Below are 13,020 nucleotides of genomic sequence, written 5' to 3'. Positions count from 1 at the left end.
ACTGTCTCTTTTATACCTGAACTAATACCAAAAAAATCTGTCATCACATTGTATTAAAGCCCTTAGTCATCAGCCTATCGGCATACTGTTAGTCAAAGCAGAGTTTTATCATGTGGTGATGTGGTGTATACGTTTTGAATGGTACCAACACTCTGCTGTACAGAGCAGAAAACATTCATTGGCAATTAATTTTATCTGGCTTCTGCAAGGCACAGTTTTATGTTGTCACCTGATAATGTACAATATTTACTTGATAAAAGGCAACAAAGGAGTTATGTAGGGCTTCCTATTAACATATTTCAGTACCAAACTAATGTAATACATGGCATGCTTCTTGTACGGGGTTGCCTATCCTTTCCAACAAGGTATACTGTGTCATATTCAGGTGACGGACAGTTTTGGAATATCAATGCATTCACATAATGAATATACGTGCAATTACAGGATTTGGACTTTTTATATAGATATAAACCTGTAATTGTACTGGCTAACAGGGCTAATTTTGTAATGATTAAATGTGATGCAAATTTGTTAGAAAGCGTTAGGATCAAGCAAAAAATGAGTCTCATAAAGACCTAATAAAGTGCTCACTGAGTGTATAGTGCAATGAAACCTGAAAAGGACTGCCGATTTCTTGGTTTCTGTGCTTGTATTTCAGAGATAAAGGCTTGGAAGCTTTCTAACTTTAACTTTAACTTTAATACCTAGGGAGAAAATGTGTGCTTTAACACAAGATTATGGTTGTTTTGTTGAACGGAATATTGCAGTGAAAAACCTTGGTGTTACTATTGATACACTATACCCAGACCTAACTTTTGATATGCACGTAAAAAAAACAAATCCAAAGTGACTTTCTTTCGGTTACAGAACATGGCTAAAATTAGGCACTTCTTATCAGTAGGGGATGCAGATAAACTGATCCATGCTTTTGTTACATCTAGGTTAGAATACGATCATGCCCTGCTATCTGGGTGCCCTTATTCCTCCCTACAGAATCTCCAGCTCATGCAAAATGCAGCCACTCGCATCTCGACTTGGACTAAGCAGTATGAGCATATTACTCCAGTACTAGCATCACTGCACTGACTACCAGTCAAGTATAGCACATATTTAAGGTCTTGCTCTGTTCCTCCCCTGGTTCAGGCCCACGCTTCCACACATCCTGGAGCCACAGATTCATCCCCCCAACCCTCTGAACTGCATATCTTACATCCCTCCATGTGGACGTTCTACTTTACCCGCTAGTTTAATACCTCAACTGTTACCATCTCAACAACAGGCTAGGCTACTTGGGCGGGCATTAACAGGGCATGTGTGCTCAGTTAACTTACCCTGTATAAATAAAGCTTAATAAATAACATTGGTTAGCAGAGAATGTGCATCCCTCTATAGCTGGGTTGCTCCCCAGATTTATTTCCATTGGGGAGTTTTTTCTTGCCAGTTTGAAATTTTTATTTCTTACCTCATGTGCTATCTGGGGGCTTAGGTCTGGTATTTCCCCATTTTTCCCTTCTGTTACTCTGTAAAGTGTCTTTGGGACAGTCTTCTGTGAAAAGCACTATACAAATAAAACTGAATTGAACTGAATTGAAAAATCATGTTTATTCACTGAGTACACATCATGAAAAAAGTTCTACTCTGTCAACCGCCACGTTAGCTTTTGGCACAACCTGCAATAAAGGCTGTGCTTGAAGATCATTTGGATGTTGTTCCTTGTGCCATGAATATGAGTGTGGAAATCTCATGTGTCCACAGTTTTGAATAGCCTTCATTGAAATGTGCACAATACAAAAATAAAAAGTGTTTTGTTTCTCATGTAATCAAATTGAGGAGAACTGCCTATACCTGATGGTGTCGAGTATTTATGACTTCATCTGTGTATTGTTAATCAAAGGAAATTACTTAAAACAAGTCAAGACCAATAATTAGTTGAAGGAGTATTTTTCCTACCTCCTCAATTTTCAGCTCAGCAGCCATCACTGATAATGCATAGTACACAAATGTTTTTTAATTCCCAAAGGTGACCACAAGATTTTCATTCATTCATTCTTTTTTCATTCATTGGAAAATCATGGAAATTCCATATTACTGGAATAAGAAAGAACTTGTGATTTTCACTAAATGGGAATGAGCCATGCTTTCCACTGGGGAAGAAACTGGAAATACAATTACTCAATGAGTCACTCAGAACAATGCAAATATTCCTTCCAATAAATTATTTAAATAAAAATGATGGGCAATCCCCATTGCTTATGTGTTCATACTTTATCTCTGTAGACGGAAGCATGGCCGCCAGGGATTTTGAACCCCATGAATAGACAGATTCTAACCCCAACAGCTCAAGTGTAAATAGCGAGTGCTAGCGTTTCCTCCTGTAGTAGGAGCAGTTTTAGAGCATGTGAGAGAGGTACTCTGAAGAGATGTGTCTTCATACCACAGCAGAAAATGGGCATTGACGGAGCAGTCTGTGGGAAGCTTGTTCCACCACTGGGGGGCTAGGGTGTTTCTTTGAACAGAAAACACTACTGCATAACAACGCAGGACCGACAATCAGGTGTGCCAGAAGAGATTGAACCCCCACCGCACCACCTTACGACACCCACTGCAACCTGCAGGAAAACCAACACCAGCCGATGCAAGCGATGTCAGCATCTCAGGGCTACTGGCAGATTCCCTTATTCCAGAGTCCAAGGAAAAATCGATTTGGTTTACACCAATTTGTCTCTTTTGTTTATTTTTCCATTTGTGGGCAGATGCTCTCTCTCTCCAGCTTCTGTTGCAACCGTCATTTTTGGAACCCTCTGTGTCCTGCTTTCCTGTCCTACCAGCAGTGCTTCACGATGTGCGACAAAAAGCATAATTTATCAAAACCGTTACAATGCCAATGTAGACTCGAAAACTTACCGTTCCTCTTGTGTATACATCTTCCAAATTATAAGCCATGCCCACTTCCATATTTATGTGAATACAGACAGATATAGTTTCTGTCAAATATACAGGCCACGAATAGTTACAGTGTGACTGTGACCATGGACTGTATATCTGTGCGATTATCGCATGGCCCTATTTTCCTGTGATTATGCAGTACATGCTCTCTGCTCCAACTCTCACTAGCTACTTGTACTATTCTGTAATTATCATAATTGATTATGCTTAGTAGGATAACGCACATTCATGTTCTGCTAAAGAAGTTGAAGGTGGTTCTTTTCCATTTTATTGATTGAATTATGTGAAATGTTGATGTTTTGCAGAAATAGTAATAATAATAATAATAATAATATAGCAAATGAACCAACAATATTCCTTTCAGTATGGTCAATTGAAGCATTAGAAGGTAGGCACTCTAGGAACTTTACTACGTGGACACTTCCTTACACCATGCCATCCCTGAAAGATCAATCACTGAAGAGGGATGTAGCTGGTTGGGGAAACCACTCTCAGGTCAAGAGCAAATTTTAAAGTCGGTAAAAGAGTGCATGGTTATTACATTTACTTAAACACTATATAATATAATTGAAGGTCCTGGACTGTCCACCACTCATACAAACACAAGACAGATCATTGCCTTGTGTGTGTCTGAATGACTTTCATTAAAGAGGGAGAATATTCTGTTCTTCCGCAGCATGAGGGGGAACAATATAGAAATAAGCCCTTACCTTGAAACGCATTCACAACCAAATAATAACCCTTTAGAGTCTGCGTTAAACAGCAGGCCGCACACACCCTGAATGGGCAGATGAGTCAGGGGATTCACACAATGGGCACACAGGCACTTCAGAGGCATGGTGGGTATAAATATGGCAGCGGGCCTGTGTGAGGGACAGCCACCAGTGCAGCTTTGACAGCAGACCAGCTACCATCATGGGCAGAGTAAGATTCATATGGGGTGCAGGGACTGCATAGGCACTGACAAAACGGAAAAAGAAAGCATCAAATACACCATGTTATTTGAATAGCTGCTACTTGCTATTCCATCTTGTGTTGATTCCTCTGACTTTGTAAACCCATCCAACACCGCGCATTGCATTCATACCATGTGCAGCCTTGCTCTACACAGATTTGTTAGCATCTAAAATGTATGCTAGACAACATTTATGTTATAAAAAAACAGAGGTTTTTCAAATAATAACAGTACTCAATCCTACAACTGGCTTATTTAATTTAAATTGAAATCAAAGGAATCAGGTCATTTGTATTTGTATAATCTTTCTTACAGAAAAATGTTTTTATTTTCTTTCTCAGATCACCTTCTACGAGGACAGGAACTTTGGCGGTCGCTCCTATGACTGTTCGAGCGACTGTGCTGATTTCAGCCCCTACCTCAGCCGCTGCAACTCCTGCAGGGTGGAGAGCGGCTGCTTCATGGTCTACGACCGTCCCAACTACATGGGGAACCAGTATTTCATGAGGAGGGGAGAGTACTCCGACTACTCACGTATGGGCATGTTCGAGAACATCCGCTCCTGCAGAATGATCCCCATGGTGAGTTATTTTCTATCAGCAAAACAAACTAAAATGTGACCTTTATTTTGTTATATTTGTGTGTCACATACATAAGTATAATGATTGGATTACTGAATTTAGTAATTTAACTTATAACCAAGTTCTCCCTTAAATGTTGTTGCATATATTTGCCAGCTTAAAATTTGTATATGTTTAAACTCTCAACCAACAGCACAGAGGACAGTTCAGGATGAGGATCTACGAGAGGGAGCAATATGGAGGTCAGATGAACGAGATGATGGATGACTGTGACTCCATCATGGACCGTTACCGCATGTCTGACTGCCAGTCCTGCAATGTGATGGACGGCCACTGGCTGATGTACGAACAGCCCCACTACAGAGGCAGGATGATGTACATGAGGCCTGGGGAGTACAGGAGCTTCAGAGATATGGGATACAGCAACATGAGATGGATGTCCATGCGCCGTATCATGGACTCCTGTTAAAGTCAGCTCTCAGCACTGGAAATAACCATGGATAGAAAATAAAACATATTTAAAATATTCTATGTGATTTTGTATTTACTCTATCCAAGCAGGTCTGAAACACAAGACGTTTACTGCAGGAATTTATTTCATGGGTCACCACAACAATACATTTCCACATTACTAACTAACTACAGTTTAATTAATCCCTCAGATACCAAATGGACTCGTGACCCACTTGCCACCTTAATCTTTAAAATGTACAATATATGCACTAATTTTAAGATATATTTTTATCACTTATAAGTTGTATGTAGTGAGAAAGTCTCAGGGAAATCAGCAATGTGTAGAATAGATTAGAAATGCGAATTATCCTGTTCCAAATTCACGGGCACGGACAATTGCGAATTAGCAGCATCACTACTGTGATGATTTCTAAAAGTATTCATGACTTTAATTCACAGCATGTTAGCTAACAGATGTTGAAAATAATGAAATATAACTGAATTTAACCAGCCGGAGACCATGACCAGAGCCACGTTGGCAAACTAGCTAGCTAATATTAGCCACTTCTCGTTAAGAACATATTGCTTGTTAGCTAGTCAGATTCCAGGGCTGACAATGCTAGCTACAGCACTGACTACAGATGAAAGATTGAGGCACAGACGCTGGAAACAACTTTCAGAGTGTTACGTTCATTTTCTTAATTTTAAAGGTACAATAGGTAATTTCAAACTTCTAAAGGTCAAGAGAGGAATAGCAGCAACAAACACGCTCAAACCACAACACTGTTTTTCCCACCTCTTCTCTGTGAACACGCTGATGTTGAAACGCCATTGGCTGTGGTTATTAGAACTAAGGGTATGAACAGTTAAACGGTTAACTGAAACTTATTTGTAAACGTTCACAAAAAACTGATAAACAAAAAAAAATTCTGAAGGTGAAATGGCAAGCTCAGTTTAAAGTAAGTGTATGTTCACCATCAGGCGTATTATTGCGGTTCTAAATTATTCTAAACTAGCAATCGACAGGCTTGAGTAGTTCGAGCAAGCAATCTGGTCATTTCAGGGGGTTTAAATGCAACCAACACAGGGAATTGAATGATACAGTATTAGAGTTATAAAATAATTTCTGTAGCTGTTGGTTGACTTATTGGCTTATTGTAACATAGATCCGTGTTTATTCGTTGACACGCAAATTCAAACTACCGGCAAATTTAACAATGCGGTATCTACATAAAAATAAATAAAGCAGTACATTATCATTAGGCTATTTATCCATCGGATATTGATAGCGAAGATTCCCTGCTTTCAGCGAAAAATGGAGCATGTTAATCTCACCACCACGATTGCCCCGCACCATATAAAATGCATTGGCATATAAAATGTAAGTTTACTGTTCCATAAAGGTATATAAAGTTGTACAGAGACCTGTATTGGCATGAAAGTAAAATCATTAGACCAGTCGCCTAATGATTTATTGATGGTAACGGTGTTATATTATATTAGGCAAAGATTGCGTGACCACAAACCTTTGAGTGCACAACCCCATCTGTAAACAAAGTTGTTAACAGCAGCATATTTACAGATTTCATGCCAATCAAGTCTATCAGGCAGAAGCCAAACAGAAGGGGGATGAAAACTTGAAGAATTATCATTTTCACCGATGCATTTAAAAAAATTACACGATCGACCAGCATGCCTGGACGTAAACTACAGGGATTTAACTGTTGTTACACTGCACAATTTCAATGTTAATGTAAATATTTAATTTGGCAGTTAGGCTGACTTAGTATTATCGGACTTACAATGTTGACACTTAACTATTGAGATGGCCCAAAATAAAGTTTGAAAATGCAATTCAATTTCTCAGTAATCCAGTAAAAAAAATGTATAAAAAATAAAAATAAAAAAAGATACAACCCCTAGTGGTCATAAGCAGTATCGGTTAACCGTTTAAAAAATGGGTTGGTAACCGGTTACAAAAAATGATGATTTGTCACATCCCTAATTAGTGTCAATTTTCAACCCTTGAATTATTGTACAGCCATATCATGTTTTGTTACAGAGTGCAGACCCGTCAACTGCATATTTTTGAAACCGATTTTAAGGACTATGAATATGTCAGTGAGCCCATTTCAGTGATAGGAAGGGATTTACAATGGTCTTGTAACAATGTTTTCACACAAAAATCTTACCTTATTGTACCTTTAAGTTTAATTTTTAACATTCGATCCGTCTATTGTCGTACCACTTTAAACACTGGTAGCTGGTATTGTAGCGGTGGTTGTTGTGTTCTTGTATCTGTGTATTCATTGAATTCAAATGACCTCATAAGACAGCTGGCCCACTGTATTGATGACTTAAAACACTATTTGTTTAGTTTCTGCCAGCTGTCATGGGCCTACTTGTAACTTGTGATATGCCATTTAACTTAACTTGTTGGCTCAGGCTGCCTAATTATGTGCAGTAATTGTAAATAAAATAAAATTCTGGCAATACGTTTATGCTATAGGTTGTCAGTTATTCACTGCAACTTAGGTGGCATATCAAGGGGAAATATGCCAACAAATCAGCTAACAGCCTAGTTGAGTAAGGTTAACATTACAGTGTGTCCACCACACTTAAATAAAATATAGTATTACTAGCTCTGGTCGTAAATTAGCTGAAGCAGCATAAATTAAAACGTTAAATACGTAACATTTACAATAAGTTAATAGCCTACAACAATGCATTTGCATTGGGCAACACTCAAGTCTTGTCTTCAGACATGAACTCTTTCCATTTGGCTATAACTTCAGGTCTACTTACATAGCTGAAGTCTTAATCACTTTCTTCTGACCAGAAAATGTAACATTACTGTTCCAATGGTCAGAAATATGTTCTTCTTCATTTATAATATGCCACATCCCACGTTACCCAGCCTGCACAATAAACTGTTAGGAAGTGTCTACAGTGACTCATCTGTGGAGAACCACCACAAAATAAAAAGTCGGTCAAGTACAGGATTTATTTAGAAAAGGTGTGTTTGGAGAAGCAGTCCTTCAGAAATCTGTGACAACCACAAGGTAATGAAAGGAATTTTTCAATGGTCATGTTAAAACATTCTGAATTTTACTGCATTTTATACATTTTGATGTCTTTTTTAAGATTAGGCCTAACCACAACAAAATAATTAGGATACCGGCATTTGTGTTTATTAATATTTTGGCTAGCTGGCAGCCTGCATTGCAAGTCAAAAGAATTTTAATGAAAAGTCAAAAATTAAATGTAATGCTAGCTATAGCTAGCTTGCTAAACAAAAGTTTAAAAAAAATAAACTTTTTTTTTTTTTTTTTCTAAAACTCCAATTTTTTTAATAGGCCTATTATTAGCCTGTGTTGGAAAACATTTTGGAAAGCGATGTCTCTTACTATTTTACGAAGACTCGAAAGATATGCCTCACTAAAGTTGTTTACTTTTCTAAGTGTGTTCCCCAAATTATCACTTAGGCGGTTGCTTAAGGGATCGCTTCTACGTGTGACGTTACTAGGCCCGACTCACTCTAAGATCGATTATGCCCTCCAGCGACTGCTTGACTGCGTTATGGGAGAAAGTAGTGTTTATATAATTTTCGCCAAATTATATATACGGTTTGTGGTGCGGTGTGTTGCTACGCTACCAAGCAATACGCCTACATGTTATGTTTTATTTACATTATTTTAGTATCTTTGTCATGGTGCCTTAAATTACTTTGCAATCAGGGTTTATTTGCCAGAAGCACCATGACATTACTGATATAATTCCATATTTTCTCTGATTAGCTGATGTTTTCAATAAAAGTGCACCTACAAGCAAAACATATTGCTGTGTACATATTGTTTAACAGATTAACTAAGAGCAACAGCTGATTTCAGAGGCTTGCGGTCGTGAGTGAGCTGAATATCGATAACGTTTAGCCAAGAGTGGTCCAGATCAACCATATGAAAGTACGACGTACAGAAGGTATACTTAGCTAAGAACGTTTTGAGAAACACGCTGAAATGTTAATCCAGAGTTTAAGGTATAACTTCTGAACGATGTAGCATTAAAAAGGCTTCGGGAAGCGCAGCCCAGAACTACAAATCATGTAGGTTCTCAGTCTCATCCCTCTAATTTCACCCAGAAATAAAATTCTATATGACATACATCAGTATTGTGTTATTATCGTGAGTAGCCATATTATGGCCATTGAAAAATTGTAAGGGCTATACGTAACCCCGCTGCCCATATACAACACTGAAGGCTGCCTCAAATGACCTGAAATACTGGATCAGGAAAACATAGCTTAAATATTGCAATCGGGAGGGGGTAAAAGTTTAAAAGTTAGAGAGGTTCACCTCCACCAAAAATGTTGATTTGAGCTGGTCAAACTGGTCATAACACTGGTCTAGCTTGCTGGAATGCTGCAGCTTTTTTTCGTATAACTTTATATCAGACTGCATCTTTCTGCTATTGAGCCTGCTTCGTTAGAAGCACAGCAAAATTCAGTAACACAAGCATGCACATTCATATTTATTGCTTCACCACTCCTGGTTACACAGTAAGGTTGGGAAACCCTGAAAATATTAGAAATCCCTGTCCTTCTGAATAAACAGCTCAAGAAACAGCTGGTGGCTGGGTGATTAGTTCAGACCAGCTCCCAACTCAATATGGTTTAGCTGATTGAAGAGTTACATTGCATTACATTAAAGGCATTTAGCTGAAGCTCTTATCTTGAGTGATGGACAGTTAAGTGCAGATCAAACCCCGGGATAAGTACATTCTGGAACCTAGAGGAAAGTACAGTTCCGAGTCCTAGCATGATCACATAGATACAAATTGAACCCTTGAAAAGTACATCAACTAACCAATTAGCATAACACGGTTGGCAGTACCCCAAGTACTACAATAACAAGTGCTATTATAATCTTTGGCACACACAAGCAGTTCAGTTTAGCTCCCAACTTGACATAGTTTGATAAGCTCAAGCTATGTTTTGAAATAGCTGATAGCTGGTTGACCAGCTACTAGCTCACACAAGTTACCAGCTCTCACAGCTCATACCCAGCTAGACCAGCTTTATGACCAGTTTGGCCATGCTGGTTGACCAGCTCATAGCCAGCTTCATTTTCAAGCTGGTCAAAATGGCATAGCTGGATTTCACACCAGGGTACAAATAGCCAACTGAATGATAATGTCTGGCAGCTGTACAACAATAAAGACAATGTTTATTATGCTCAAGAAGGTAAAAATCTTCAGGTTGGTCATTATTGGATGGCTATTGTTTTATTTAGGTTTGGATGCGACTAAAACAACAACTGGCTAGCTGCAAGGTGTACAATAGGTGATTTCAATAACATGGAGATTCTTTCAGTGTTACTGTTAGCCCATCTCAAACTGCATTATAGTACAACATTCAGCAGACACTCTTATCCAGAGCGACTTTCAAAAGTGAGGAAGAACATAGATATACAGGTATACAGATACAGTATATGCGATGAAATGGAACATCCCATGAATTGTTTATGTAAAATGCAAACTATGAAGTGCTGTGTGAGAATTCTCATTAAGAATGTTACTTCAAATAAAATATGAAACCCAAACGCAGACAACAGTATTAAAAATGTTTTGTCTTTATCCAAGGGTCAAAGCCAGGCAACCAAAACAGAATGGAATAAGCAAACTCGAAGTCAGGCAAAAGGGTGTCTCAGGAATCCCAAAAATAATAGGCTTACACACAATCGGCACTGAAATTATGATCAACATTCTGACAAAGGTGAAGACTCAGACTGGGGTATAAATACACTGAAGAATGAGACAAACTAGGTGGGGCATGGGAGAGAGGGCGATCTAACAAATAGACATTAGGTGAGACATAGGAAAGGGCAATCATTCAATAAGAAGGGACGCGGAACTGGATTCACATCTGCACACAAGTAATACAAACGTCTTGGGATTAGGTAGTAGACAATTGCACAGACTTAAGGAATGCAGTGATAGTGAGAGAACAGGTGCGAACACTTCGCTGAATTAAGGCAGGCAATCAGAGCTGGAACGGGAAGGTGGAGCTACAGAGCAGTGCAGAAATAGGGAGAATGTTAATATCTTAGTTACGTGACTAAACTATAAATAGCCAAAACTAGTGAATGTTAGTTAATTAGTTAAGTGTGTTAATATAATTAGCACTGTACAAATTCTATGTTTGTCAGGATTAGTAGATTAGTGCTATCTACAAACAAGAATGGAGAGAAAGCGGGAAGCAAGTAAAGCGAGATGGAGAAGGAATCGTGGGAAACTGGAAAATTCCGAAAACCTGAATAGTGAATCATGCAGACAGGGTAGTGACTGGCTCAGAACTACGTAAAACACAGACATCATGGGGGAAGACTAGTGGAATGAACAATGAATGTAAACGGAAAACCAGGCATGAATATGAAAAATAATAAAGTTACAGAAACACAGAAAAAACGAACAGATCGAATACAGGATATTACGGACTGTCTATGATCTTAACGTAATGTTTTAAAGACATTCTTAACTTTCTGAAATGAAACAGTGGCAGTTGCTGAATCTCTGAATATTCTACACAGTTCATAAATAAAAAAAAACTGGTTATGAATCCAGAACTCACAATTAGCAGGCATGTCTGCTGAGGCATGAATGCAATGACCGAGGCTCTTCTGTGCCATACAAAGCACATTTGGATACATGCTTTGTTCTGAATTGGTTTCGGGCAGGGAGACTTTTCCCAATGTTTCCAGAATGCAATAGAAAGAGTATAGAAGAGGAAAATAATAACCCTTTACTGTACTATCCTCCGCAAACAAACAGAAAGCTGAGCTACTGCAGTGATGAGTCAGGGGCTTTCACACAATGGTACCGCAGCTGGTTTGAGTTGTAAGTTGGGTATAAAAGTAGGGAGAGGGTCTGTATGAGTTCAGCACAGCTCCCTGGTTAGATCTCACCGATCAGAACAGCTATCATCATGGGCAGGGTAAGACTCGGTGCCTCTTCTGGACATTAGCATGGAGTAAATGTCTCTTAAGATGAACATATGTCTCAATACTGATACAGTTTGTACCAAAAAAAATTTAATTTGAAGAGAGGAGGATACTAAAGTAGGTTATCCCTGGTTTGAGTTATGGGTCAAGAGGTCAGACTTTTTAAAAATTTTGTTTCAGATCACCTTCTACGAGGACAGGAACTTTGGCGGTCGCTCCTATGAGTGCTCCAGCGACTGTGCTGATTTCAGCTCCTACCTGAGCCGCTGCAACTCCTGCAGGGTGGAGAGCGGCTGCTTCATGGTCTACGACCGTCCCAACTACATGGGGAACCAGTACTACATGAGGAGGGGAGAGTACTCCGACTACTCCCGTATGGGCATGTTCGAGAACATCCGCTCCTGCAGAATGATCCCCATGGTGAGTTCTATTCTATCACCAGAAACAGACAGCCTACTGGGAGCCAAGTTTAAATAATATAATACTTGTTAAGATCAATTATTTGGTTTTTCCAGTGTAGTGCTACCTACAGTAACATGGAAAGTTCCACCTTTCATCGAAAGGCAAAAGGTTTCTTAATCATAATTTTAGGCTGATTGCATGTTTTAGCAATATCCTCCTAGAATGTTGTATTAGCTGCTATGTGTCTGTTTTTTAATGTCTCTCTGTTTTTGCTCACCAACAGCACAGAGGGCAGTTCAGGATGAGGATCTACGAGAGAGAGCAGTTTGGAGGTCAGATGAACGAGATGATGGATGACTGTGACTCCATCATGGACCGTTACCGCATGTCTGACTGCCAGTCCTGCAATGTGATGGACGGCCACTGGCTGATGTACGAGCAGCCCCACTACAGAGGCAGGATGATGTACATGAGGCCTGGGGAGTACAGGAGCTTCAGAGATATGGGATACAGCAACATGAGATGGATGTCCATGAGGCGCATCATGGACTCCTGTTAAAGTTATACAAGTCACAATACAAAAATGTACTGTAGATATTAACTGTAGATATCCAATAAATAGTTGTTTTAATTGAACATGGTTGTCCAGTGTTTGCTGAAGACATTATTACTGCTTCTTTGTGAATAC

At 39.1% G+C, this 13,020-nt stretch overlaps 2 protein-coding genes across 2 annotated transcripts; both read left to right on the top strand.

Annotated features, from left to right (window-relative positions):
• The first annotated feature begins 110 nt into the window (after positions 1–110).
• Positions 111–4,951, top strand: LOC133116314 (gamma-crystallin M3-like). Its single transcript, XM_061225754.1, has 4 exons — positions 111–115; positions 1,632–1,666; positions 4,241–4,482; positions 4,676–4,951. Exons 1-4 carry the CDS (start codon positions 111–113, stop codon positions 4,949–4,951), a joined length of 558 nt encoding a protein of 185 aa, XP_061081738.1.
• A 6,937-nt stretch (positions 4,952–11,888) lies between these two features.
• Positions 11,889–12,891, top strand: LOC133117025 (gamma-crystallin M3-like). The gene is made up of 3 exons (XM_061227090.1): positions 11,889–11,923; positions 12,111–12,350; positions 12,616–12,891. Exons 1-3 carry the CDS (start codon positions 11,915–11,917, stop codon positions 12,889–12,891), a joined length of 525 nt encoding a protein of 174 aa, XP_061083074.1. The 5' UTR covers positions 11,889–11,914.
• Positions 12,892–13,020: the final 129 nt, after the last annotated feature.

This window comes from Conger conger, chromosome 17 (genome assembly GCF_963514075.1).
Source record: "Conger conger chromosome 17, fConCon1.1, whole genome shotgun sequence".
NCBI lineage: Eukaryota > Metazoa > Chordata > Actinopteri > Anguilliformes > Congridae > Conger > Conger conger.
The sequence above is the reverse complement of the archived record's forward strand: the minus strand, read 5'-3'. Positions and strand labels throughout refer to the sequence as shown.